The sequence below is a fragment of the Dermacentor variabilis genome, chromosome 3, assembly GCF_050947875.1.
Source record: "Dermacentor variabilis isolate Ectoservices chromosome 3, ASM5094787v1, whole genome shotgun sequence".
Taxonomy (NCBI): Eukaryota; Metazoa; Arthropoda; class Arachnida; order Ixodida; family Ixodidae; genus Dermacentor; species Dermacentor variabilis.
In genome coordinates, this window is record NC_134570.1 from 229,278,623 (window position 1) to 229,305,832 (window position 27,210).

General features: G+C 50.7%; 1 protein-coding gene across 1 annotated transcript in view; it reads left to right on the top strand.

Annotated features, from left to right (window-relative positions):
* The window catches only part of LOC142576691 (glucose dehydrogenase [FAD, quinone]-like), a 178,289-nt gene that overhangs the window by 57,137 nt on the left and 93,942 nt on the right, over positions 1-27,210 (top strand). The window contains exons 3-4 of the mRNA XM_075686922.1: positions 8,296-8,485; positions 21,176-21,307. Coding sequence (XP_075543037.1) covers positions 8,296-8,485; positions 21,176-21,307 — 322 coding nt within the window. The remainder of the gene's footprint in view (positions 1-8,295; positions 8,486-21,175; positions 21,308-27,210) is intronic.

Sequence of the window (27,210 nt, forward strand, 5' to 3'; positions counted from 1 at the left end):
CGCGGCAGTCGATTGGAAGGCGATATAAGCATGCGTGTCCATGATACACACACGACAAACTGCCTTACAATATTTGGAATTGATATATATACACACACAAAAGCCAATATAGGCTGCTCGACACTATCTCGCGCGTTTTTATAGCGAAGTACATCAGAACCGACTCGTCGTTCCACAACAACCATTTCCTGAGTGATCGCCAGATATATGCCGAATAACTTCCTGTCATTCAATAAGAATGTCTCTCTTTCATGCAGCCTACCAATTCGCGCTGTTTCGGTTTAGACAAAACAATTTATCATTCGAGGCGCACTTGCCAAGTTTGCCTCCAATTAAAACTGCCTGCGATGCCTATAGTGCAGCTCTTATCTCACTCAACATACACAGTTCTATATACGTGCATCCGGTGCAATGCTTTCCGTTGTATCAGCAATTTCAATGTCATGGCCGATCATGTAAGCAAAAGTAGCTGTTTACTATTTACAATATCCAGAATTGATCAAACGTGAAGTTGTCACCGGCATTCTGAGTGGTTGGAAGGCATAATTTCTTTGAAAAATGGCCGCCAGAGGAGCAGCGTGAACTCGAGCGGCTTTAGAGACTAGGAAAACTGCCTTAAAATATTTAGACTTGAGGGGAAGCTTCGTTAACAAACTATAACACGGCAATCAGCACTCGTATACGACGAGAGAAATTATTGAGACGTGGGAAATTCCCTTGAAATAAATCTGGTTTGCGAGACAAATGCTTGTATGTATTGAATCTCTTAAAAGATGAGGGGGGAAATATGCGCTCACCGAGAGGGCATCTTCAGCACGAGACCACCGCGAGGCACCTTACTGAGATGTAGAGAGCTTCGCGGCCGGAACGAAATCTCCCCTCTCCGCCGGCCCAGGGTGGAAAACGTGCTTTCTGATCGCTCAAGGTTGCGCGGATATTGTGTAGCTCTAGCGTCTAGGAAAAAGCTTAAACAGGTGCGGGGGCGGCACGCATAGCGTGGGAAGCCAGCCGCCGGAATAGCTATCTCAAGTACTGCTGCTGGCGAGGGCGAAATACCTTCGTGTAATTATAATAACCCTAATAGGACTTCTTTCAAAGGAAAAAAAGAGAAGAAAAAGAAAAGGGAAACGGCTCAGAAGGCTATACTACGAGAGCTATGACTGATACTTTTCTATATATATGTATTCATCTCATCTATGGGATCGCATTCTTCATTCTTCAGGTATTCTTCATTAACTCTTATCCCCAATTCTTCCCAATCCAGGTCTCTGAATACCTCCTGTAAACACGCTGTGAATAGCATTGGAGAGATCGTATCTCCCTGCCTGACCCCTTTCTTTATTGGGATTTTGTTGCTTTCTTTATGGAGGACTACGGTGGCTGTGGAACCGCTATAGATATCTTTCAGTATTTTTACATACGGCTCGTCTACACTCTGATTCCGTAATGCCTGCATGACTGCTGAGGTTTCGACTGAATCAAACGCTTTCTCGTAATCAATGAAAGCTATATATAAGGGTTGGTTATAATCTGCACATTTCTCTATCACTTGATTGATAGTGTGAATATGGTCTATTGTTGAGTAGCCTTTACGGAATCCTGCCTGGTCCTTTGGTTGACAGAAGTCTAAGGTGTTCCTGATTCTATTTGCAATTACCTTAGTAAATACTTTGTAGGCAACGGACAGTAAGCTGATCGGTCTATAATTTTTCAAGTCTTTGGCGTCCCCTTTCTTATGGATCTAGATTACGTGGTCGTTCTTCCAAGATTCCGGAACGCTTGAGGTCATGAGGCCTTGCATATCTAGGGTGGCCAGTTTTTCTAGAAGAATCTGCCCACCATCCTTCAACCTCTGCTGTTACCTAATCCTGCCCAGCTGCCTCCCCCTTTGTATAGCTCCCAAGGCTTTCTTTATTTCTTCCGGCGTTACTTTTGAGATGTGAAATTCCTCTAGCTATTCCCTCTTCCATTATCGTCGTGGGTGCCACTGGTACTGTATAAATCTCTATAGAACTATTCAGCTACTTGAACTATCTTATCCATATTAGTAATGATATTTCTTTCTTGTCTGATTCTTGTCTATTCCTAGTTTCTTCTTCATTGCTTTTAGGCTTCCTCCGTTCCTGAGAGCATGCTCAATTCTATCCATATTATACTTCGTTATATCAGCTATCTTACGCTTGTTGATTAACTTGGAAAGTTCTGCTAATTCTATTCTAGCTGTAGGGTTAGAAGCGTTCATATATTGGTGTTTCTTAATCCTCATTACAGGAGCCCATCGGCGACCGCCGTAGCTAGGGCTCGGTCGATCAGGACCTCCTGGCTCGCCAGGTCGGAGCAGCCGAGCAGGGCTGCCTCCCAGTCGTCCCGGGTGGGGTTGAGTTTTGGGGCAAAGTACGGGATTGATTGGCATGCCCACACCACATGAAAGCTCTCCGAAGATTTTTAAGCCCAGTACGGGCACTTTCCTGTACAGGCAGCATCGAAGTGTTTTAAAATTGCCGGGCACATCACTGTTTTGGTGTAAATATGTCGGAGTGTGCGTTTCTCCACCTTTGTAAGGCCCTTACAAGGCTTAGGATAAGTTGTGTGGCCGAATTGGTACAATTGAGTAATTTCTCGAAAAGTGAGGGCCGGATTGGGTTCAGGATCCGTGTCGGAAGGGTCTGAAGGCGTTGCCAGGAGAGACAGAGTGCGCGGGCGGTGGCGTCTGCCATTTCGTTGCCTTCGAGGCCCATGTGAGCAGGAGCCTGTACAACCGTTCGAGACGCGGGGGCCCCGAGGTAGTTGCTGTTTTGAAGGATGTGGTACCCAAAGACAGGAATGCATCTCTGTTCAATAATTCTGCGATCCCCTCTCGAGTCGGTGATGATGACTCCCGAGTCCCGGTCTTCGGCGCCTAGCGCGATGGCGTCGTCCTCCGCATGTGTTACGTCTTATGCTCTAAACGTTAGGCGGCTCAACGCGACGTTTTGGTGGACGACTACGGCCGTATGCCATCACCCCCCATGGTGAGGGCAGGAGACGTCCGCGTAGAAAATTCCGTGTTTGTTCCCATAGTGACGGTCCAGTGCCTCCGCCCGCGCCATGCGCCTGCCACTGTGGTCGTCACGTGCCGTGTTGGCCGGGAAAGGGCGCACGTGCAGGCACACGTGCAGGAGGCAAGCGTGAGGTTTTGTGCCAGATGGGCGTGTTTTTCCAGGGCTTTGTGATGGTGACGAAAACAGTAGCTTTTTGCATGCTTTTAGCTTGCTTCTGTTCTTGATATGCCGATTTTTTTAGCCTTTAAATAATAAGGAGGTAGTTTACTTTTTCCTCTTTATTTTTCGTGTACGCGGGATTGTTTCGTGTATATTTGGTTTTGCAGGATAGGCAGAGCGCCCTTTCGCGCGACATGCTTCAACACGCAAACCGGGTGGGATGTTAAGTCTTCATCGCCTTTAAATAGTAGCTTGGAAGGGGCAAGACTAAAAGCTATTGGTTGTTTTACTGTGTGTGCTTTGGTATCGGGAATATTGCTTCGGTAGGAAAGTGAGAGCGTGGCGGTTGAACACGTGCGAGAACGTGGCATACCTTAAGTCTCTGCGTCTTTGATTTCTTTTAAATAACTGGTGCGAATTACTTTGCGGAATTTTAAGGATTTAGATACTATGCCTACCGGTTTTTGCTAGAAGGCACGTGCTCTGCATTAATATAGTATTATAGTATTTGCATTAGAAAATACTGTGCAATACATGGCAAGAAAGCCGGAAAAGCCTGCAGTGTGAGCGGGGTCCCTCAAGGCAGACGAGGGGACTGATGAGAATGGAGATGGAATCGGGCGAATCGGCACACACTGTGATGTCGATGAGAGGCTAAAGAAAATAGAGGCTTTCCAGGATAAGTTTGTCAAACAAGTCGAAGAGCTCAAAAATGAGCTAAGTATGGAGCGTGATGCACGGAAGGTAGTGAAACAAAGACTTCAAGCAGCCGAGAAGAGCTGAAAAAGGCCGCCATTGTGAACGAGAATGGTCGTGACAATGGAACGCAGTCCGCCGACGTTACAGGAGAGGGACTGCAAGCAAAGTAGGTGGAATGCGTGCAACGTGGTGAGGAGATAGTTGGAAAGAGTAGCACCTACCTTGAGGCCGCCACGCGAGAAAACCAGGAACGTAGGGGTCAGTTTCCTTTGTGAATCACGCCGAAAATGACAAAGGGAAGCAGGTAGAGGAAGGATAGAGTGAAATGGTGATTATTGCCGGTGACTGAAACCTGGCTAGGTGCTCAGACGCAATTTGAGAAATGGTTAAAGGCGATAAAAGAGTGGCGGTAGGGATATTTCCAGGGCGGACACTGGGTTCTGTCTTGGATCGAGCAAAAGCAAAGCTCGCGGAAAATGCCCGCATGCGCAACCTTGTCGTCGTAGCGGTGGACTAAATGACGTCCTAAACAGGAAAGTGACAAGACTAGCCCAGCGCTTGGCGAAGGGGATAGACGACTTGCGTGAGTTGTCCACTCGTGTGAGCTGTTCTACTACGCCGGGGGGCCGGGGCTCTGCCTCCTCCGGAAAACTGTGGAGGGGGCTCCCATCTCCCCCGTAGTCGGCGCCTATGCCGCGTAGCAGAGTCGGTCGCAACTATGATCCACTTGTTCCCCGAAGTAGACGTAGGGAATGGGCCGAGGAGGTCGAGACCGATGCGGTAGAACGGCTCCTTGGGTGTGTCAATGGGCTGTAGAAGGCCTGCGGGTAATGGCGAGGGCCGTCTGCGTCGCTGGCAAAGATCCCACGCAGCGACGCAGCGTCAAACATATCGGTACAGACCGGGTCATAAAAACCGGCGCCGCGCGCGGTCGCATGTGCGGGATACTCCAAGATGGCCAGTGGTTGCGGCATCGTGGAGTTCTTTGAGAGCAGCAGCACGAACTTGCTTGGGGAGAACAAGCAGAAGCTCTGGCCGGCTATCGGTAGTGGAACTACGACGGTAATGAATATCGTCGTGAAGCTCGAACAGACCGAGAGATGGGTCGGGTTGATGGCAGTGAAGGTGGCCTATTATACAAGGTGTCCCACGTAACTTCATCCAAGCCTTAAAAATATGCAAACGCCACGTAGCTGCACAGAACAAAGGTGAAGCTGTTTGCCGGCGCTTGGAGACACTCAAATTATTTTTTATGCCGCCTAATTAGATCACTAGTCTTGGATTATTAAGTTTTCAAATATTAAGATTCGAAGAAAAGTGTCAATCAGAAAATTGTAGAGCGACATGAAAAACTCCCGATACAGCGTTCTGTTGCTCAATGAGTTCTACATAAAAGTATTTTTCCGAGTGCGAAAGAAGCCCGCAAATGCACGCAAAGTTTCCGCGCGACTGGTCGCTCGAGGCACTTTGCGTGTCTTCGAGAGCTTCTTATTCACTTATTCGTTATTAAGACGTCACGGCGGTGTCGGGAACCGCGCGAATTGTTCAATACGAACCCTCTTGGCCTGCTCGAAGCGCTCGCACTCCTCGATCACGGCATTGACGGTAGCACAATTTCTGCACATTAGCAGATTGAGTGCGTCGTCCGCTATCCCTTTAAGGATGTGGCCAACCTTTTCACACTCTGGCAAGTCGCTGTCAGCTTTACGGCACAGCGCCGACATATTCTTTATGTACGAAATTTACGACTTCGTGGACGTTTGGCCTCTAGTTGGCAGCTGTTTCTTTGCAGCGATTTTGCGACTGGAGGCCTTACCGAATAGATCACGGAGCTTTTGCTTAAATGTATCCCAGATCCCAAGTTTGGCCTCATGATTGTCATACCACAACTTCGCCTTTCAACTCGGATAAAAGACCACATTGGCCAGCATGTCCGTCAGGTACCAGTAATTATGATCACTCACATTTCTTATTTTGTCAGCCACTCCTCAACGTCGGTGTCATCTGTCCCACTGAACTTTCCAGGATCGCAAAGGTGGGCTAAAACAAATGTGGTCCGCGGCGCAGACACAGATTCCGGCTGGTCTGCCATGGCGGTCACACCACAGCGCCGATCGCTTCGAAGCTCCGTCGTGTAGTACCCTCCACCAATGTGTGACGGGGTGTCAAATAGATAAAAGCAAAGCACGAATATACGCCGTTTTTTCATGGGCGCCACCATATTTCTGCGCAGTGGCGCCATCTATGGGCATTCAGCATGCTGGCTTGGGCGAGCGCATCCCTTTGCATGGAAGGTATACGTCAGCGCGGTAGTTTCTGGCGTTTGTTTTCGCGCTCGTGCGGTCTAATTAGTATGACGTGGCGTCTTGTACGTCGAATACGGTTCTGTGAGACGTACTGAAGTGATTTAAGTCCGTTTGGCCGGACTTTCTGCTGGCGTTGAGGCGGGCGGAGCACGCAGCGTGATGGATGAAAAAACTTTATTAGGGTCCTTTAGGGCGCGCCTCTCCGCTGCATCGCAGGCCCGTTGGACAGCCCATAACAGTTCTTCGAGGTTGATGCGCAGAGTGATGTGTGCGCGCATATTTGAGCCCACAATCACCCTCGGAGATCAGTTTTGCATGTCTGAATGTCCCACTGACTAATGCGACCTTATTTCAGTATTATCCTCTATTTATCAGCCGCGGTTTAAGAGCAATGAAACATACGCGACGATCGTAACAGCGTGGGTACCGTTCTGCGATGATAGGGGTTGTGCTGTTATGCTTTGAGAAGCGTTGAAACTGTTAGCTGCAGATCACATTTTGTGACTATACTTCGTTCGGTGGATGAGGTTGCCACCCATGAATAAAATAGTTTTGGTTAGTAATAACAGCATACCTTACAGTGTGACCTATACCAGTCCAGCAAAGCGACCGTTTACGAACTGCGTGAGCATCCTAAGCAGTGGTAGGTGCTGAACTATATATATGTTTGTTCTATATAGCGCATGGTTTATTCATGCGGCAACAACATTTATAGATCTATAAACGTTGTGTGGTGTGACTATGCGAGGTCGTACTGCGGCGTTAGCCCGTTTTCTCTATCTTTTTTCGAGAATTAGGATGATAACCGATTTTTTTGTTGTTGTGTTCGTTCCGTTCTGTACGACGCCCTCACACGTATTATGGAAATTTCGTCTTCAAAAATAGCCATCGCATTGTTATTATGCGATCCCTCTCGGATATTGTAGCTTTACAGAGCAAAAAGGCAATGCCGAAGCACATAGCTCATATATGTATCGTGCTGGTTCCCCAACCGCAGTGATCGCTGAGTAGTGCCATCGGCCTCAAGCAGGAGGCTAGCGTAGACATATAATGATTTCAAGCCTACCAGACTTCAAATGCGTGAGAAAGATGCCGATGCATCAAAAATATTTCATAGCGCCTGCCGCTTAGGTGTTTCCTAGTTGCTCTAGGTTGGCCGGAGACGAGCATGCGCTCTCATGTTTTCGTCCCTACGCCAAGCGATCGGAGAGTGAGCAGATTTACCCTTTCATGCTGGTAATACGGAGACACTGGTTCGCTTCTTTGAATTAAAACCGATACACCCAAAATAGTTCACAGTACATACACACACCGCAGCTGACGCGCGTCACATGTTTGCGCCCCCAAAAGATATTTCCGCGTACTGTAGTTACCGAGGCACGGAAAGGCTTCCCTGACGACCCTATATATAAACGGACAGTGCATAATTTTCACAGAGTACGATCTAAAACATCGCGAAATCGTTCCGCAGCACGCGACAGCAATACTTTCAAGCAGCGCCGCGCCGAATCGCCCAAGCCAGAGAGGAGGAAAGGCTCGCCGCGCACCCTTTCCTCCTCGCCCGATGAAAAGGTCTTACAAATTTCCAGAAGAGCGTTGTAGCGCCGAAAAAGACAACACATAGCAAGTGAGACGGGCTCCCGTCTCGCTTGCTATGTGTTGTCTTTTTCGGCGCTGCAACCCTCTTCTGGAAGCATGCACCAACTAGCCCCCCAACAAGTTTTGCATGGATGGCCAAGATGGCTGAAACCGCGCAACGTCCCGGCCATCGTCGTGCTCTTCGTTGGTCATAGGAGGTGGCTAATAACAATATCATAGTCTGAACCGCCCTATGTTTATTGTGTGAATATTGGTTCACCATGTGCGTCGCAGAGTCTCCAACACCGATGTTATGTAGATGTGGCAAACAGTCATGAATTATCCTGGACGCGTGTAGCAAACCCTCAAGCTATGCATCGCTGATCTACGTTTGTCCAGCGGTGCAAAGTGAGCTCTTGAGCATAAACCCACTGTTAGAACTTGCACCCTTCATACCATCTTTGTGAACACAACAAATTTCCTCATCAATTTCCTTATCGTGTATCTTGCAGAGAGATCTTTGGATCCAGGGCAAGGTTCTGGGAGGCGGCAGCGTGCTGAACTACATGATCTACAACCGAGGCAACCGACGCGACTATGACAATTGGGCGAAGGGGGGCGCCACCGGGTGGTCGTATGATGAAGTGCTGCCGTACTTTAAGAAGTCCGAGGACAACACAAACAGAAGCCTCGCACAAGAAGGTGAGCATTCGTCGTCGGCAAATCTTCGAATTACTGCCTGAAGAGCAAAAAGTACAACGCCTCCCGTGGGCTGTGTTTTACATGTGTTTCCTATTGGAATTATCTTTTTTTCTAGTTGAAGAGTCATTCAACAAGCAAAACGCAATAATCAAGATGTGAATCTGCCTTTAGCTGTCATAGTCAACATCCGTAGTCCTGCATGTTGGAAAATAAAACATAGAACGAGAGACGGGCAGTGGCGCCAACGAATGCATAGGCGAATAAAGCTGTTTGAATCCTAAGATGATCTTAAATTTCTGTCTGCTTTCCTTAGGGATAAAGAGATTGTGAAGAAGACGCGTCTCGCTGCACAGCCGTATCGCCAACGCGTGGCTCAGCTCTGTTCGCGCTGCCGGTTGCTGGCGTCTTTTTGTACGGTGCTCCGGGATGCCTCGCCGTTACCGGTGGCTGTGCCCTTTGCATAAGAAACCGCTAATAAAGCTCTTCTCAAGTGGTAGAAGTCGTCAGCCTATGCCAAAGCTATGATGAGTTAAGGAAGCAACACGCTTCGACTGCCCTGCCCTCCGCGAAGCGACTGCTCATTAGCGAGCCTTGACAGCTTGTACGACCAATCCTCATTCTTTCAGCAGGTCAAGGACTTAGTCCATGAGAAATTTGCCCGCCAACTTTCTTTAATCCCCTTCACTCTGGAGCCCAGCTCCCGCCTTCTGAACACGCTCGGCACTCTCATTTCCGAAGAGGTCGCTCAAGTTGTGCCTTCTGCACACTACCGGTCGCCTGCAGCCGCGAATCTCCACTCTGCGCTGGGAGTGCAGCCTGTCGCCACGCCTTTCACTTACGCAGAGCCAGTCCTGCTTGTGGCGGCGCCTCTTACGTATGCGCAGCCAGTACGCAGGCCTCCACCGGCGCCTTTCTCGACCCAGTCCTAACCGGTGCCACCGGAAGCCCATGCTTGCTGCATCTTGGACCACAGTCACCACACCGAGACCTAATTCTTGAAAGACGCCTGGCAATCTCCCCATCTGTTGTTCCTGCTGCACTCCCGGACACGTCGCCCGATATTGCCGCCATCGCCCTCAAGCGTTCGGGGACGCTTCTCGACAGTTGCAGTAGGGCAGCCAGCCCTTTCGCCAATACGTCACTCCTTGCACCCAACCGTATGCTCGGGCTGACCTCGCAGAATTTCCGTCGCATCGCTCGCCAGCCCCTCGCCGACGCTCACTCTCCCCACTGCGTCGGCGACCCGCACCATGCGATTAGGAAAACTGAACGTCGCAGTACAAGAGGCAAGAACTGCGCCCCGTTCGAACTAAGTCGTCGCGCCTGTCCTGCTAACGTGGTCGCAATTTCTGTAGAAGGTGTTCCTGCATTCGCGCTTGTGGAGACCGGCGCAGCCGTTTCTGCGATAGCCGCCGAACTGTGCTGCTCACTGCGCAAGGTGACGACGCCGCTTTCTGGACTGTCGCTTCGTACGTGTCCTTATTCACGGCATTGTTTATATCATCGAATGTATTGTTCTTCCCGCATGCTCATATGACGTCATCCTCGGATGGGACTTCTTATCCCGTTATAAAGCCGTAATCGACGCGGCACGCGCCAAAGTTGAATTTCGCCTCTGTGTGACGCACCAGTGCACGAACATCGTGATCGCCCTTCTAAACTTGCCGTGCGCGAGGACACATATATTCCGCCTGGCTCCTTCGCCCTCCTACCCGTATCCTTTGATTTCATCTCTGAAGCAACGGTCCTCTTCACGCCGTCCGACGTCTTCATGAGCCGTAAAGCTTTACCTGCTCCCTTCGCAATGCTTGGCATCGCTGGCAGCTGCAGCAATATATACTTCTACAATTCCTTCTGTGCGCCTGTTACTTTGCTCATTGTTGAATTCCTTGGCTTTGTGGAACACCTCGACTCTTAGTCTTTGGTTTACGTCCCCAGAGACTCTTTTGATGTCGACTCCGGCCAACCAGCTTCGATTTCCGCGCTTGAGGAGACGTCCAGGGATAGGTTCTCGAGTGCCATTGCCAATACGCTCACCTGGCAGAACGCGCGTACCTTCTTGATCTCCTGCACCACTTTGGAAGTTCATAAGACGTTTCACAACCTCAACTAAGCCACCCGTTGGAAGAGCAGCACTACATTGACAGCGGTTCGCATCAGCCATTGCGTTAACGACCGTACCGCATCTTTGCCGAAGAGCGTCGTGCTGCTACCACCCAAGTCCAAGATGTGCGGCGCCGTGACGTTATTCAACCTTCAACGTGGGCATCTACTGTCATTCTCGTTTGCGAGAAGGATGGGTCTATTCGCTTGTGCTTCGACCACCGTCAGTTAAGTAAGGTAATGCGCAAAGACGTCTATCCTTTGCCGCACATCGTCGACGCCCTCGACAGCCTTCAGGGAGCAGAATTCTTCTCGTCCCTTACCCGGCGTTCCGGGTACTGGCAGCTCCAGATGGCTGCGGCCGATCACCAGAAAACCGCATTCATTACGCTTGACGGATTATGTGAATTTAACGTGATGCCTTTCGGGCTTTGTAACGCCCCTGCCACGTTTGAACGACTCATGAACAAGCTGCGTGGCCTCAAGTGGTCTATTTGACTTTGTTACCTCGGCGATGTCGTAGTTTTCTCGCCTGATTTTTCGACTCACCCGCTCCTCCTCAGACATGTTTTGACCTGTCTAACGAATGCTGGCCTCCAACCCAACCTCAATATGTGGCGCTTTGCGACGAGAGAGCTCACCATCTTAGGCCACGTTGTGTCCAAGCACGGCGTTCTACCCGATACTGCAAAACTTCGAGCAGTCGCTGAGCTTCTGCAGCCTAAGACCATGAAAGAACTTTGAAGCTTTGTGGGCCTATGCTCATATTTTTGGCGCTTTGTTCGGAATTTCTCATTGATCATTGTCAAAGATTGATGGTGGGGTAATACGCACTCTCCGAACAGGAAGGGATGGGGCGACAACAAACGCACCCCGCGTGCGTTATTGAAGGTTCGACTGCTGACCGGCGATAAGGTCCACGCCTGATCGACCGTGAACCAGAGGCATGAGACGGGAGGCGACGTACAACACACACATTCAATTTAATAAGATAAAATCATGCGCGAGACATAATGAAAGAAAAAGAACATACAACTTCCAGTAGTGAGTCCTAGCTCGCGGAAGGCGTGCGGGTCACACAACACACGCCCTTACGCCACTCGCGCGACACTAAGCCCACCACGTGGGAACCATTAACACTCGCGAAATAACAAGAAATCCGCGACACAAATGAAAAATATACGCGACAATAAATACGGCAAACACTACACTAACACAACATACAAAAATTAACACGCGATGGATAAACAAATGAAAGATTAAACGCGATTAGAGAAGAGAGTCCGGCGGAAAGTTCTGAGAGCGGGCTGGAACACGAGGCTTATCTGGGGCGTGCTTGCCGAGGTCCCGATCTGAGGAGCGTCGGGCTGCTGCAACCTCGCTGCCGAAGATCCTGACGGACTTGCACCGTCTGTCGCTCGGCCGGCGAAGACTTCGGTCTGGAGATCTCAGCCTGCCGACCACATCTTCAGCTGTCCCCCGGTGCCCGACCAACCTGCTGTCTTCCAAGCCGCTCTGCCGGCTCGCCGAGCCACCTCGTCCCTCCGCCGCGGTCAGGCGACTCACGTGACCAGACAGGTCGTGCGAGCTCGGGACAATGGGAAGCTCTCTTCCCCATCGCTGTGCAAGCGGCGTTGCTGTTGCTGCGGCAATGACGGCCATCTTGAGAGGGGCGCGGGCATGCACTCTGTGACACCACCCCGACGACAAGAATGTTATTCCAATAACATTCAAACTAACACATAGTCATGCACGCGCACAATCACGTCGTCGTGTGGGTCGCGGTTCGGGAAGTCCTCCGCAAAAGGCACTTGTCCGCGCATATCGCCGCCTCGCTCTCACCCAGTCAGTGCACTCCGCAACACCACTACAATGCCAGATAAAAGAAAAAGGACTGAAAATCAGCTGCTCAAAATTTATGTGATGTTGTATTGTTCCCCTTGGGTTGTGTGAGTACTGGCGCAAACCACGGCAAAGCCGGTACGCGCACTCTACAGGCAACACACATCACACACACAAAAGAAAAGATAAACAAAAAAACAGATCAGTGTATTGAAGGGCAGAAAAATTAATCGTTAATAAATGCAATGAAACATGAAAAGAAAGTTACGTGGCACTATCAACAAATCTACACTGTCAATACAGTGCCGGCTGCCCTTCTCAATGCCCCCTTGCTCTTCAAACGGATTCGCTGGGGTCGCATTCCTGCCATCCTCAGAGCTTTTCCGACGCATAGGTGGGGAGACGCACTAGCCGCTCCACAGCGACATATCACCTCGCGCCCCGGTTGCCTGCTTTTGGCTCGGTGATTGGGGTACACCGAACCCTGCCCGGTCCTCGCCCATGCGCAGCGCCTGACTACCCGGGTGCCACGAAGGTCGCGGCTCAGTGGCACCTGCCGAAGATAAACTGCATATCTCGCTCGCGCTCTCTTTCGTGGTGACGAGCAACGCTCTGCGCCCGCCAAGCTCTGTCAACGCCTCCGTGACCTCTGCGCCATTTTGCGCGGCCTCTTCCTCACCCTCTGGTGTCTACCAGGGGTCCGCACCTCGCGCCCCCGCGGTGTGTGGTAACTCGCCAGCCTCCGCCGCGCCACACACTTCGCCGCCTCTCTCGGCTTGCGATGTAGGCACCATTTGCCTGCGCGGCGGCTGACGTTTTTCGTGGCCAGCCTCTGACCATCGTCACCCACCACACCGCCTGATTCCCGAAGCACCGGCCTCTCGTTCGCTTCGAGGGCCCCGGCACCGAAGGGCTTAAGCACGAGGGAGGATACGGGCTGTACACGAACCTGCGCAAGGCCCACTCCAGAGGGATGAGGTTGGTCAGCGGCGACGGTCGAGCCCGGCAGGCACTCTGTGTTCCGAATGCTCTCGACACGGCCCCCCCTCGCGCGCAACAGCGCAATTTCCCTCTCTAACTCAAGGATGCGCTGGGAAGACCGTGCCGCATCGCACTCCTCCGCCTCGCGTTGTTGCAGCTCTCGCGCTTCCCTGCGCTCGCGACGATCCGCCTCTTCTTTGGAGCGCATGTCGCGCACAAACTCCCGGAGCGCTGGCCCCTCAAGGCCCATCTGCCTCCCGACGGCCACGATGCGCTCCAACTCCTCGAGGAGTCCATCAGCCATATCTTGGCCTTTTCCCGCTCTCCGTGATACGCGTCCGTTCCGCCCGCTATACCTCGTGGTCACGGAAGATCGTGGTCAGCAAGTCCTGTCGCGGACGCCAGTTGTCAAAGATTGATGGTGGGGTAATACGCACTCTCCGAACAGGAAGGGATGGGGCGACAACAAACCCACCCCGCGTGCGTTATTGAAGGTTCGACTGCTGACCGGCGATAAGGTCCACGCCTGATCGACCGTGAACCAGAGGCATGAGACGGGAGGCGACGTACAACACACCCATTCAATTTAATAAGATAAAATCATGCGCGAGACATAATGAAAGAAAAAGAACATACAACTTCCAGTAGTGAGTCCTAGCTCGCGGAAGGCGTGCGGGTCACACAACACACGCCCTGACGCCACTCGCGCGACACTAAGGTCACCACGTGGGAACCATTAACGCTCGCGAAATAACAAAAAATCCGCGACACAAATGAAAAATATACGCGACAATAAATACGGCAAACACTACACTAACAGAACATACAAAAATTAACACGCGATGGATAAACAAATGAAAGATTAAACGCGATTAGAAAAGAGAGTCCGGCGGAAAGTTCTGAGAGCGGGCTGGAACACGAGGCTTATCTGGGGCGTGCTTGCCGAGGTCCCGATCTGAAGAGCGTCGGGCTGCTGCAACCTCGCTGCCGAAGATCCTGACGGACTTGCACCGTCTGTCGCTCGGCCGGCGAAGACTTCGGCCTGGAGATCTCAGCCTGCCGACCACATCTTCAGCTGTCCCCCGGTGCCCGACCAACCTGCTGTCTTCCAAGCCGCTCTGCCGGCTCGCCGAGCCGCCTCGTCCCTCCGCCGCGGTCAGGCGACTCACGTGACCAGACAGGTCGTGCGAGCTCGGGACAATGGGAAGCTCTCTTCCCCATCGCTGTGCAAGCGGCGTTGCTGTTGCTGCGGCAATGACGGCCATCTTGAGAGGGGCGCGGGCATGCACTCTGTGACAATCATGGCGCCATTGGCTCAGCTTCTACGCGGTGATGCCGACCTCTCCTCCTGGTTCCCTGCATGTGACTCCGCGTTTGCTGCGCTGCGTCGTCTTCCCGCCTCCTCACCGATTTTTTGCTATTTCGACCCGTCAGCTGCTACTGAGGTACATACAGACGCTAGCAGGGTCGTTCTCAGCGCCGTCCTCGCCCAACAAAAGCCCGCTTACACCGACTACGTAGTCGCCTATGCGAGTTGCACGCTGAGGAAGCCTGAGGCCAATTACAGCGTGAACGAAAAAGAGTGCTTGGTTTTACTATGGACACATGGCAAGTTCCGACCATACTTATACGGGCGCCCATTCGACTTGGTCACAGATCACCACACGCTTTGTTGGCTCGCCAACTTGAAAGATCCCGCTGGCCACGTAGCCCGTTGGGCACTACGCATCCAGGAGTAGGATATTCGCGTCGTGTACCGCAGCGGGCGCACACACTCAGTTGCACACGCTCTGTCCCGTTCACCTTTACCTCCGGACTCAGCCTGCGGACCAAGTTCCGCACACTCCATGTCATCCCTCGACATGAACCCCTTTGCCCCCTTACAACGTCGTGACCCGTAGATCGCTTCTCTTTTCGACTATCTATCTGGATCATCGACCATCCCTGTATCTCGAACCCTCCGATGCAAAGCCACTTATTTCGCCATTCGTGACCAGCTGCTCCACCGACGCAATTACGCTCCTGAAGTCCGTAGGTGAATTCTGGTGATTCCCCGCTGCTTAAGGTCACAAATATGTACGTCTTTTCACAACGATCCGCAGTGTGGCTACGCTGAACTTTTCAGGACGTATAAACGAATTCGCCACCGCTACTACTGGCGCTGCATGCACAATTTCGTACAAAAATTTGTTCGGTGTTGTGTTAACTGTTAACGCCTTTACGCCCGTCTGGTGCATTGCAGGCACTCCCGTGCCCTGGCAAACCCTTCGATCGCGTTGGCATCGACCTATACGATCCGCTTCCCCTGACACCAGACCGTAATAGGTGGTAAAGTCAAGGTGCAGAAGACAAGGACTCAAGAAGAACACAAACGACAAGACCGGCTCAAACGCAGACGGCCTGTCCCGTTCACCTTTACCTCCAGACTCTGCCTGCGGACCAAGTTCCGCACACTCTATGTCATCCCTCGACATAGAGCTCTAAGCTCTGTTCGCAGCTATATCGGACAAACATGTCGATGTTTCAATGAGCGTGCAATGTAACATTGTCGTAATCGGCGCAACACTGAAAGGAGTTGCCTTGCAGAGCATTGCAAAATTAAGACTGCACTAATTGCCGCCCTCAGTTTGAGAAAACTAAATTTTTGAAGTTTGGAAAAGACAGGTTCCAGGGGGAAATTGTGGAAGCCTATTTCATCAAGAAAGAAGGAAACGCATGCGTCAGCAGGCCGTCCATTGTGCTTCGTGACAAGGAGATGACTTTTTTAGAAGGTTTCATTTAGGCCTCATGTTAGAGTGATTCATTTGGGTTTTCCGTCTGTCTTCCTTTTATTTAACTAGTTTTTATTTTGTTGACGATTTTCTAGTGGCTCTTAAGCTTTTGTGGCTGGGGATTTTAATGCTCCGTATCACGTGTGGGGTTACAAGCTTGACACAGTAAAAGGGAGAGACCTTTGGCAGAACGATGCAGGATTTGACCTTACGCTGGTCACTGACCCTGCCTTTCCGACACGTATAGGGACGTCGACGTGTAGGGATACTACCCCTGACCTCTGCTTTGTAAAGAACGCAGCCAAGCCTAGTTGGTGCAATCTTGCCGAAGACCTAGGTAGTGATCATTATATTAACCAAGTCGTTTTTGAGGTTGAGGGTAGGCGCCCTGGGGCGTTAACGTTTATAGACTGGGATAAGTTTCGGATGATCCGGGAGGAGAGAGGAGAAAGGGGGAAGGAACTCAAAGGCCTGTACCGGCCGTCCATGGAGGATTGGGTCACCCAGGTGAGGGAGGATGTAAAGGAGGCTACGAAGGAGATCATTACGGATTTGGAGGTGGATAGTGTTGATAGCAGGCTGGCCCATCTGATTGAAGCCAAGCGGTCTATGCTGGCTAGGTGGAAGGGGCAGAGGCTTAATCGCAGGCTGCGTAAAAAGATTTCCGAGCTGAATAAGTTGATTGAGGAGCACTGTAAGCTTTTGTCTAGGCAACAATGGGATGAGGTATGCAACTCGGTGGACGAGCAGGTGCGCAACGTGAGGTCGTGGGGCTTGCTTAAGCATTTGCTGAACGACTCCAATACGAGGCTTAGTCAGGGGCACGTCCTTACTAGAGCTGTACACGAAGCAGTGGGGTCTGCCTCGGAGGAAAAGCTGGTTGAAAAGCTGGCCAACAAATACCTTCCTGTTGCGGACCCGGATGCTTTTCTGACGGAGCATGCCTTCACGGGAGAGGACAACTTTTCCCTAGATGAGGACTTTTCTGTGGAAGAGGTACGCACGGTTTTGCATAACCTTAAGAGCAAGTCGGCTCCCGGAGCGGACGGGATTTCGAACAAGCTTTTGAAAAATCTGGACGATAGGTCAATCAAGTACCTTACCGGGGAGGTTAACGCTATGTGGAGAGACGGGGTGGTTCCAGAGCAGTGGAAGACAGCTCTCACGGTGCTGATTCCCAAGACTGGCAAAGTCCCGAACATTGATAACTTAAGGCCTATTTCGCTCACTTCGTGTGTGGGCAAGGTAGCCGAGCATGCGGTGCTTAATCGGCTTACAAGGTACCTTGAGGAGAACCAGGTCTGCCCCCACACTATGATTGGTTTTAGGGCCGGGCTGTCGACTCAAGACGCAATGAAGCTCATCAAGAGTCAGGTCATTGATGGAGATGGAAGGGGCGTTAAGGCCATCCTAGGGCTGGACCTGGAGAAGGCTTTTGACAACGTTCGGCACTCTTATATTCTTAAGTCCATTTCGGTTCTTGGCCTCGGCGCGCTTTCATGACTAAGTCAGGTCCTTCCTGTCAGGCAGGAAGGCTACCTTGAGGGTTGCGGAGCTGGAGCCAAAGATGTTAAATCTTGGAGACAGGGGCACTCCTCAAGGGGCCGTCATCTCGCCCACATTGTTCAATCTGGCCATGGTCGGATTGACCAAGAGGCTCTTGGAGATTGAGGGGATTAGGCACACGATGTATGCAGATGACGTGACCATATGGTGTCCCGGTGGTAGTGAGGGCTATATCGAAAGTGTTCTACAGGAGGCAGCAGATGTCATTGAGAATTATTTGGACCCGACGGGGTTAAGGTACTCCCCCTCCAAGTCGGAGCTGTTGCTGTACTGTCCCACTAGAAGGGGACGCAAGCCAAGGGGATGGATCCCCGTGGACCAGCTGAGCATTCAGCTTCGTACAAGAAATGGCGATCCCATACCTAGGGTTGATAAGATCAGGGTTCTGGGGATGATTATTGAGTCGAACGGGGCCAACACGCTGACGATCCAGAAGATCATTGCCAAGACAGAAAATGCGGTATGCCTAGTGAAGAGGGTGGCCAACAGGCAGACGGGGTTCAAGAGGGAGAGTCTCATTAGACTTATGCACGCATTTGTATTGTGTCACTTTACTAATGTGGCGGCCATGCACAAGTGGAAACCATTGGAGAAGGAGAAGCTTGACACGCAGATTAGGAAGTCCACGAAGAAAGTGTTGGGAGTGCCAATGTGCACCATCACCGACCGACTTCTCCAGCTGGGAATTCATAATACCTTGGATGAGATAGCTGAGGCTCAGGAGAGGACGCAGATGGTGCCTCTCTCTACGACTAGCATGGGTCGGCAGATTCTGAGAGAGTTAGGTGTTCCTCAGGAGAAGATTTCGCAGCTTCATGTCGATATTCCCGTGAAGGTCCGTAATCGGTATCAGGTCAAGCCTGTTCCCAGGAACATGCATCCGGAGCGAAATGTTGGTAGAAGAAAGGCCAGGGGAGCTTGCCTACTCAGACTCATTCAGGATGGGAATCAGAAGGTTGGCTTCGTCGATGCTTATTTTAACGAGGAGATAAAGGTGTTTACCATAGTTGTCGTGGACAATGAGGGCAGTCTCGTTAACGCTGCTACCGTTCGGACTGATAGGCCAGAGGTCGCGGAGCAAGCAGCTATTGCGCTCGCCTTGGTTGACAGGCGCAGGCCTTTTGTATATAGCGATTCAAAGTCGGCCGTTAGGGCCTTTGAGAAGGGCTCGGTGGCTAAGGTTGCTTTTAAAATTATGCAGACATGTGAGATCTCTCAACACTACTTATGTTGGTTCCCTGCTCACCTTGGCATGATCGAGGGAGCTCCTCCGAATCTCAATGAGTCCGCTCATGAGGCAGCGTGAGATCTTACCCTCCGCTCTGCCCCGCGCAACGGCGTGGCGGTACTCCCCGAGAACAAAGACTCCCCTTCCACATACAATGAAATCACGAAGTATTACTTATTAATCGCAGGGTTTACAGTTTGCCGCATCCTAAACTAAACAGGGTTCGGGCACTTACATTACGCTTACTACAGACTGGTACTTATCCTTGCCCACGGAGACTGAACATGTTTTATCCAGAGACGTATGCAGAGCCTTATTGCCAAGATTGTGGTGCTTTAGCCACGCTCGAACACATGCTCTGGTCTTGCGAAAGAATTGAAGACTTGGCGATCAAGGATGCGTCCAAGTGGGAGGCTGCACTTCGCAGCCCGGACCTGGGTGAACAATTCTGGGCTGTCCAGCAGGCTCACGACGTGGCCGTGAGGCTTGGCCTTCCGGTCCCGACGTGGGAGCGGCCCGCTTAGTGATTAATTATTACTACTTGTAGGACCAAATAAAGTTTTCCTTCCTTCCTTCCTTTTAAGCTTTTGTTGCATTTTTTGACGCAGACGCTGTTCTTTAGACCTTCATCGTTCAACTCTTCTGTCCATTTCATTGTTTGTCACGTGGTTAATTTTTCGCGCGGTCAGATGTTTTATCAATTTTTTAGGTGAGTGACTATTACAGATTTTAGTGTTGACGCAGACGCTGTACTTAGACGCATTTTTCATGTTTTACCTTGCCTCTACTACTCCAAGCATGAGCCAACTAGCCCAGGCAAGAGTTTTACTTGGGCAATAGGTGGATCGTAGTTGCTGTTGACCATTTCACACGCTTCACCGAAGCTGCTGCTTTACCAAGTTCTACAGCGCGGGATGTATCCCCTTTCATCCTACATCGCTTCGCCCTTCGACACGGCGCACCTCGAGAACTCCTCAGTGATAGAGGTCGCACCTTCCTCTCCGATTTCGCCGAAGGTTTGCTTTCGGAATTCCACATTATTCATCAGACAAGCACGGCATGCCATGGCCAGACTAACGGGATCACAGAGCAATTTAACCGCACACTTGGTCATATGCTCTCGATGTACGTGGCACCTGATAATGGCAACTCCGACCGCATCCTTCCATTCATCACGTTCGCGTACAGCACCGCGATCCAGGCTACTACGGGAACTTCACCTTTCGTCCTTCTGTGTGGCCCCCAGTCTACGCATACCATCGACACGCTCCTTGAATACCGTCCTAACACCTCCGAGTGTCTCCCTGCGTCAGACGTCACCCGACAAGCCGAAGAATGCCGGCAGCTCACGCGCACCTTTACAGCAGAGCAACAGGAGCGCCAGAAAGGCAACCCCACCGACTCGCTTCCAAACACCACATATGCTCCAGGCTCTCTTGTGTGGCCGTCTGTCCCTTTCCAAACGCCGAAGCTTTCCTCAAATTTTGTCCCAAATTCGAAAGGTCTTGTCGAGTTTGGGAGCGAACATGCACGGTGAATTTTCTGATTGAGCCACTGTCACCACCTGACTACTTCCGCCGGCGCGGGCGTGACATTGTCCACGTCTCGCACCTCAGTCCCTACCACAACCCTCTGCCTCCCGATTCTTATGTTGCCAGAATGGCTCTTTTCATCCGGGGCGAGATTGTGAAGAAGAAGACGCGTTTCGCTGTACAGCCGCGTCGCCAACGCGCGGCTCTGCTCTGCTCGCGCTGCTGGTTTCTGGCTTCTTTTTGGACGGTGCTTCGGGCTGCCTCACCGTACCCGGTTTGGTGTGCCCTTTGCATAAGGAGCCGCTAATGAACATCTTCTCGATGGTGATTGAAAAGATAAAGGCAACCCGGAGCGCTTCGGCTTTCGATCGCTGTACGTGATGTTCTGTGAGTTGAGTCAAAATAACAATTGATCTAAATGCTACTCACACTTTTTAAGTTCGTCGGCGCATTCGTGTTTCACAAAGCAACAAGAGCGTTTGCAAGAACCTAACTTGCAGTCAATAAGTGATGGCAAACCCTGACCTATAAGGTGATTCTCTCTTTTTTTTTGCGCTAGGCTAGTAATGAGGGACTCCGAAAGCAAAATATTGCTTAAACATTCGGGGCACACTAGATGGCAAGTTATGGGCCAAACCAGTCATCTCGGTAACCTTGACTTCTGCAGGCTATCACGGATACGGTGGAGAGCTCACTGTCAGCTCTACACCGTTTCAGACACCAGCTCTACATGCTTTTCTCAAGGCCGGCAAGGAGCTTGGCTACGAGGTCAATGACCACAACGGAGCTCAGCAAACAGGCGAGTCACGAGAAAGGAAGGATTTTCCAATATTGCCTTGTTTTCTTTATTCTATTTGCATGAATGAGGGGTGCTATGATGTAAAGTTATTCCAAATTTCTCTATTCCAATCGTGCAATCAGCCCTCCACGATTGGTCAAAATACCTTCAAGCCACCGCCCACTGCGGCGGTCTGTCACGCGACATCACGAAAATCGCGAAAGAACGAAAGAAAAATAACTTCTCATTCTACGCCTTTTTCGCCATTAGCCAAAAAGGCGTCGCTTAACCAATTGCTATTGCTCAAAGTTTCTCGGGCTGCGCCGACTTTGCCTGCATGTCACGCGACGTCACAAAACCCCGAAAACCCACCGCCTCAAAGTGACGTGTACGCGTTAAAGACACATTAATATGCCGAACAAAACTGAACATTTTTCTGAATAGTCGCAGACTGTGTTGTTCTGAAAGGAATAAAAGATGGCTGCCCACCCGTTTCTGTGGCACTGGCTACTCGGAGCTGCCGGGAAGCGTGGATTTATTTGCCTATAATAAAAGATATCGCGGGGCAGTATAACGTTATGGAGACCTTTCGGCACCTATACGGCATTGCTCTAACAACTCTGCTTTGCTGAGTATCCGTTTTAGCGACACTTTCCACCTTCTGTTGCACGGCGCCACGATTTTCGACTAGTCACAGCAAGCGAAGTAAGGGGAAGCGGACCAATCGCACAAGCCGCCACCACCCTCCACATCCGGTTATCTACTTTCACTGTGCTGGCTTGGCCCCGTCGAACTCTCTCCACTTGAGCATGCTCCCTCTTCGCTATTCGCTTGATATTCGCTTTGAAAGCAATATAAAGTGACGTCCTATGAACGAGAAATGCATTTGAGTCGTCATTTCAAAGAACGCTGCGGGTTACCGCCCGATGCTTGCGTCGCTGGTTACGTAATTTGATGTCAGGAGGTTGAAATAAAAACAGATTGGAATGGTTTTACATTATAGGGCCCCATCACTCTTACAAAGTGAATAAATCTCGGAATAACTTCAATAATGTACTAACAATTAATGTACCACAGTTGTAAATCTTTACACTTCACAATCAGTTGAATAATGTCAACGCCAAGAACTACTCGGCAGTTTTTTTATTGATGTGGCAAAAGAGCTTTCGAACATCATGTGGCGCTGTGGGTACTGTGATAGATAAATAAATAAAGAAATCACTCTGAGAAATTATTTAGAGGGACAGACAACTGTTCAGAACGTGGACCGAGCTTGCCCAGATAAAGAAAAGATTGTGCCTCGTGTTTACTGAAACGAGCAATGTTTTCTTCATTAGGCGAGGATATATATTTTTATTTATTCACATCAAATTGCGAAAAAGAAAACCCCTCAAACTTAGTAAAGTAGTGCTACGCTTTGAAGAATGCCGCCTCCTCCTCGCGCGCTCTGGCCGAGGCCGACGCCGCGTGCGTATTGGCCTAATGGCATCACGTGGGCCCTCGCGCCGGCTTCGTTTGTTTACAGTCGTGCTTCAGTGCCATTTTCGCTTGAGAAGCGTGTAGATTGACGAGGAGCGCATGTGGGTGCCGATGCTATTGTGTTGTTTGGTTTGTGAATGCCTTGAACTAAGTTTTGTGGCAAGAGCGACGTCGCTTCACGTCATTTTCGGTCACCATAACCTAGTTTCAGAAAAGACAAGAAGCTTTTCTCGATACCTTCCGGTAAGCGCTACGGGTTAAGAACGACATTGATTCATCCAATTGGCAGGGACCACTTCAGAACAACATTCTCCACACGAGTGCATGAGGTAGTTGCGAGTCGCTCATAGTATAGTCCTACGCGACGTGTACTTTGTTTACATAAGCAGTACGTGTTCGTATCTGGTGCGCTTAATCGTATTGTGCGCCAACAAACTTGAATTCACGGGCACCGGAGGTGCGTGCGAAAATGTTATTACGAAAGCTTTCGAAGTCACCGCATTCCTTTTGACAAAATTTGAGCCTCCAGCGTGAAAACTCATCTTAGGAAAGCGGCTCTGCATTTTCTAGTTACTAACTAGCCTTGTTTCTTCGTGTTCTTCATTGGCGGTCGCCCGGTGGATTTGCGATACAAAGGAAAAATGTGTGTGCTCTCCCGAAACCGCGTTCGTCACCGAACGACAGCATGCACGCGATGCAAATATGCAAATACGTGTTTGAGACGCATGTCTTAATTGAATTCAGCTTTAAAGTCTGGGTAGGTTAAGATGGGCGGGTGGAGCACTCGCAAACAAAACGTATGGTCGCCCGCTCGTTCACTGGCTGGTTTAGGTGTCGTTCGCTCGTTCAGCTATTTTGTTTGTTTGTTCAGCTATTACCTCGTTTGATCACAATGTCTCTGAGACACACGCAAGGCGACAGCAAATGGTGCCTCAATGACTGGTCACTGCATCATTTCACTTACCGCAATTACGGCCGCGTCGTAGCGCGGCAATTCTTTGCGCGGTCATCGCTTCGCTAAAGTCACATCTCGCAAACGTTATTTCGGAGCGAGTGAGACCGTCCTCAATGCCTGCATCTTAGTGCAACTCGGATCGCGACAGGTACGATACTTCGTGAAAGGACGAGCTAACGCACGATGAAATGTTATTCGTGATGAAGCACTAACCTGAAAAAGTAATGCACTTGTTTGAGCCTGAATGAAGCGCTGTTACCGCATTCCCGCTTCGCGAACGTATACTAAAAAACTTATTTCATTTCATATATACGCAGAATCCCGACTCGATGATCGGCCACGCGTATTTTTGTCGACTTTGAGGCACGAGAAACATGATAGCGCTAGCGCCCACTTTTGAGCCTCTGCGCGTGCTTAGAAGATCGGCAAGCACGCACGTTGGCGGCACTGTAGCTTGTTATACTCCTTCGAACCTTCAGAGCAGCCGTCGTTCGTGCCCTCTGTCGGCCTTTGTACGTCATAGCTGATACGCGTTGCGAATTCACATGGTTAGGACGGCGCAGATTATTGAGGCTACTGAGGGCTTGCAGTAGGCCAGGATGTTGGCATTCGGTCGTAAATGCGTTATTTACAACAATTCGCAACAAGGTCTTGCCACGCGCACTTGACAAATGTTGCGTACCTATTTGTAGCGCTCGCGTTACATCGATACATACGGATTCGTCATGGCAAAGCGTTAGCGCTCGTTCAGATACGTTTTTTAAATATAGTTATCAAGACAGAAAAAAACAAAACGCCGTCACATAATTTGCATAACACTCCGTATAGACATTTTATGCTGTACACGAAGCTACACAGAGCTAGAAAGCTAACGCGAACGCTTAAAGCGCACCGCATCGCTTTGCGTGCGTTCATTCTGCGAAAGGTTCGGCTACGCTCGAGCCGTGTAGGCGGCGCCACGGTCGTGAAAGAGAAGAGAAAGGAACGAAGGCGGAGGAGGAGAGCGTCGCTTCTTTACGAAGTGTAAAGGGTTTTGGCGCTTCACGTGGCACAATCATTACAATATATAGCATTCCCTATCACGCGACTTTCTATTAGTGTACAGGGCTGCTCGGCTTTCTTCAAATATGGAAATTCCATTAATTATTTCTAAGTTGTTGCGGTAACTTACAACGCGCAGCTCAATCTTCACTGATTATAAGCAAAAGAGTGGCGACATGCCCTGCGAGATCGGCCGACACACGCTGTAGCCCGTTCGCGGAGTCCATTGTGCCGCCCTGAGAACATGCGCCCACTGCCAAGTGAGGCCAACACATTATCACTAGCTAGCACTAGGAATCGAAGCAGCCACTGCACCAGTATATTATGTTTAGACGCAGTGAGAACATCACAATGCAGATGGCTAACGAAAGCTGCATTCATTGCACCCATCCACCGTGCTGCTGCCAGATTGGACGGCGCGTGCGGATCGCCCGACCTCGGAGGCAGGCCGCAGGCGTCGCTCTCAGTTCTCAGTGTTACTGGCGTCGGAACTCCTTTCAAATTGCCTCGATTGGAAAATTCAGCTTACAAAATTTGTACGCGCTTTTGGTAGTAACCGCAGCAGGCATAAACGCTACCGAAATTGAGCGTTTCATAGCGCCCATAAAGAACTGGGTTCTGAAAAATGGTTGACTGTCCCTCTAAACAGTTTTTAGGCTACGTTTTACTAGACCTAATGGCATTACGCACCACAAACCTTGTGTCATTAACTCAAAGATATTGCGCAGAAACAAAAACGGTGTACCTTTGATTGTAAACGTGATAGCTGGCTAGGCTACTCTACCACAGTGGGCGCGACCTACAACGTCCGATAGGATTCCTCAAACTACTCGAGCGGCTCTATACTTTCTTATAAAAAATGGACCATTTCCAAAAACATTCTGCGCATGCGCGAGAGAGGTATTTTCTACCTTAAGGTGGTTAGCTGAACATTCCGTCATTTTCTAAGTAACCGAACAGTTCACCGTAGATTGGCGCCAACTCGTTTGTTTAAGGGCTAGTTTCCCCAGGATCGTGTCCTTGTGCACACACAAAATAGCGAAGATCGTGCAATGCCCGGCCGACCCGCGGCGGAAGGGAAGCAGGCATTAGGCAGGTGGCCCGATACCGAGGATAGTGCAATAGCAGGCCCACCCGCGGCGGAAGTGAATGAAGCAGGCGTGAAGCACTCCCCATACGTGGGCCGATCCTGAAGGTAGTGCAATGCCGGGTCCACCCACGCCGGAGGTGAAGTGGGCGTTAAGCACTCCCCATACGTGGGCCGATCCCGCAATGGGTGCAACACCCGGCCGACCTGCGGCGGAGGTGAAGCAGGCAATAAGCACTCCCCAAATGTGGGCCGATCCTGAAGGTAGGGCAATGCCCGGCCGAACCACGGCGGAGGTGAACCAGGCGCTAAGCAGTGCCCATACGTGGGCCACTCCCGAAGGTAGTGCAATGCCGATCCAACCCACGGGAGAGGTGAAGCAGGCGTTATACACTCCCCATATGAGGGCCTATCCTGAACCATATGCAATGCCGGGCCGACCCGCGGCAAAGGTGAAGCAGGCCTTAAGCACTCTCCATACCTGGGCCGATCCCGAAGATGGTGCAATACCGGGCCGACCCACGACGAAGGTGAAGCAGGCGTTAAGCACTCCCCATACGTGGGCCGACCTCGAAGATGGTGCAATACCGGGCCGACCCACGACGAAGGTGAAGCAGGCGTTAAGCACTCCCCATACGTGGGCCGACCTCGAAGATGGTGCAATACCGGGCCGACCCACGACCAAGGTGAAGCAGGCGTTAAGCACTCCCCATACGTGGGCCGACCTCGAAGATGGTGCAATAACGGGCCGACCCACGACGAAGGTGAAGCAGGCGTTAAGCACTCCCCATACGTAGGCCGACCTCGAAGATGGTGCAATAACGGGCCGGCCGGCGGCGGAGGTGCACTTCGCAATGAAGGGGCCCGCATTACACAGCTTCGCAGTTCATCCTTCTTCACACAGTGAAGGGGCACTGAATGTTTTTATCTTGAGACATCATACGTCACCGACAAATCAAAAGCGCGCGTTTAATTCCGAGTTATAGCTATCTCCTGATACGCAACTGATTGAGCTAGTAGAGAAGTGGCCAAATACCACTGGCTTCGATTGCAGGAACAGGCCTTGTTTTCGAACCAAACTTGGCAGAATAGCCAATGCATGGAAGAGGGCGCGCATTACTTTGCAGGTTGCCTATTTATTGAAATGAGAATTATAACGGGCAGTGTGAACTTTTGAAAAAAAGTATTTTTGGCGAGTTACCCATGCTTTTCAAGCCCCTTCTTTTTTTTGTCTGATTTGGAAGACAGTGCAGTTTCTAAATGTCGGCAGTATGTGCTGCACTCAATGTAGGTATGCTAAAATGTAGGAGCGCGTGCGGTTTTCCCGATGCCCATATCCACGAACCGTGAGAGACAGAGGGA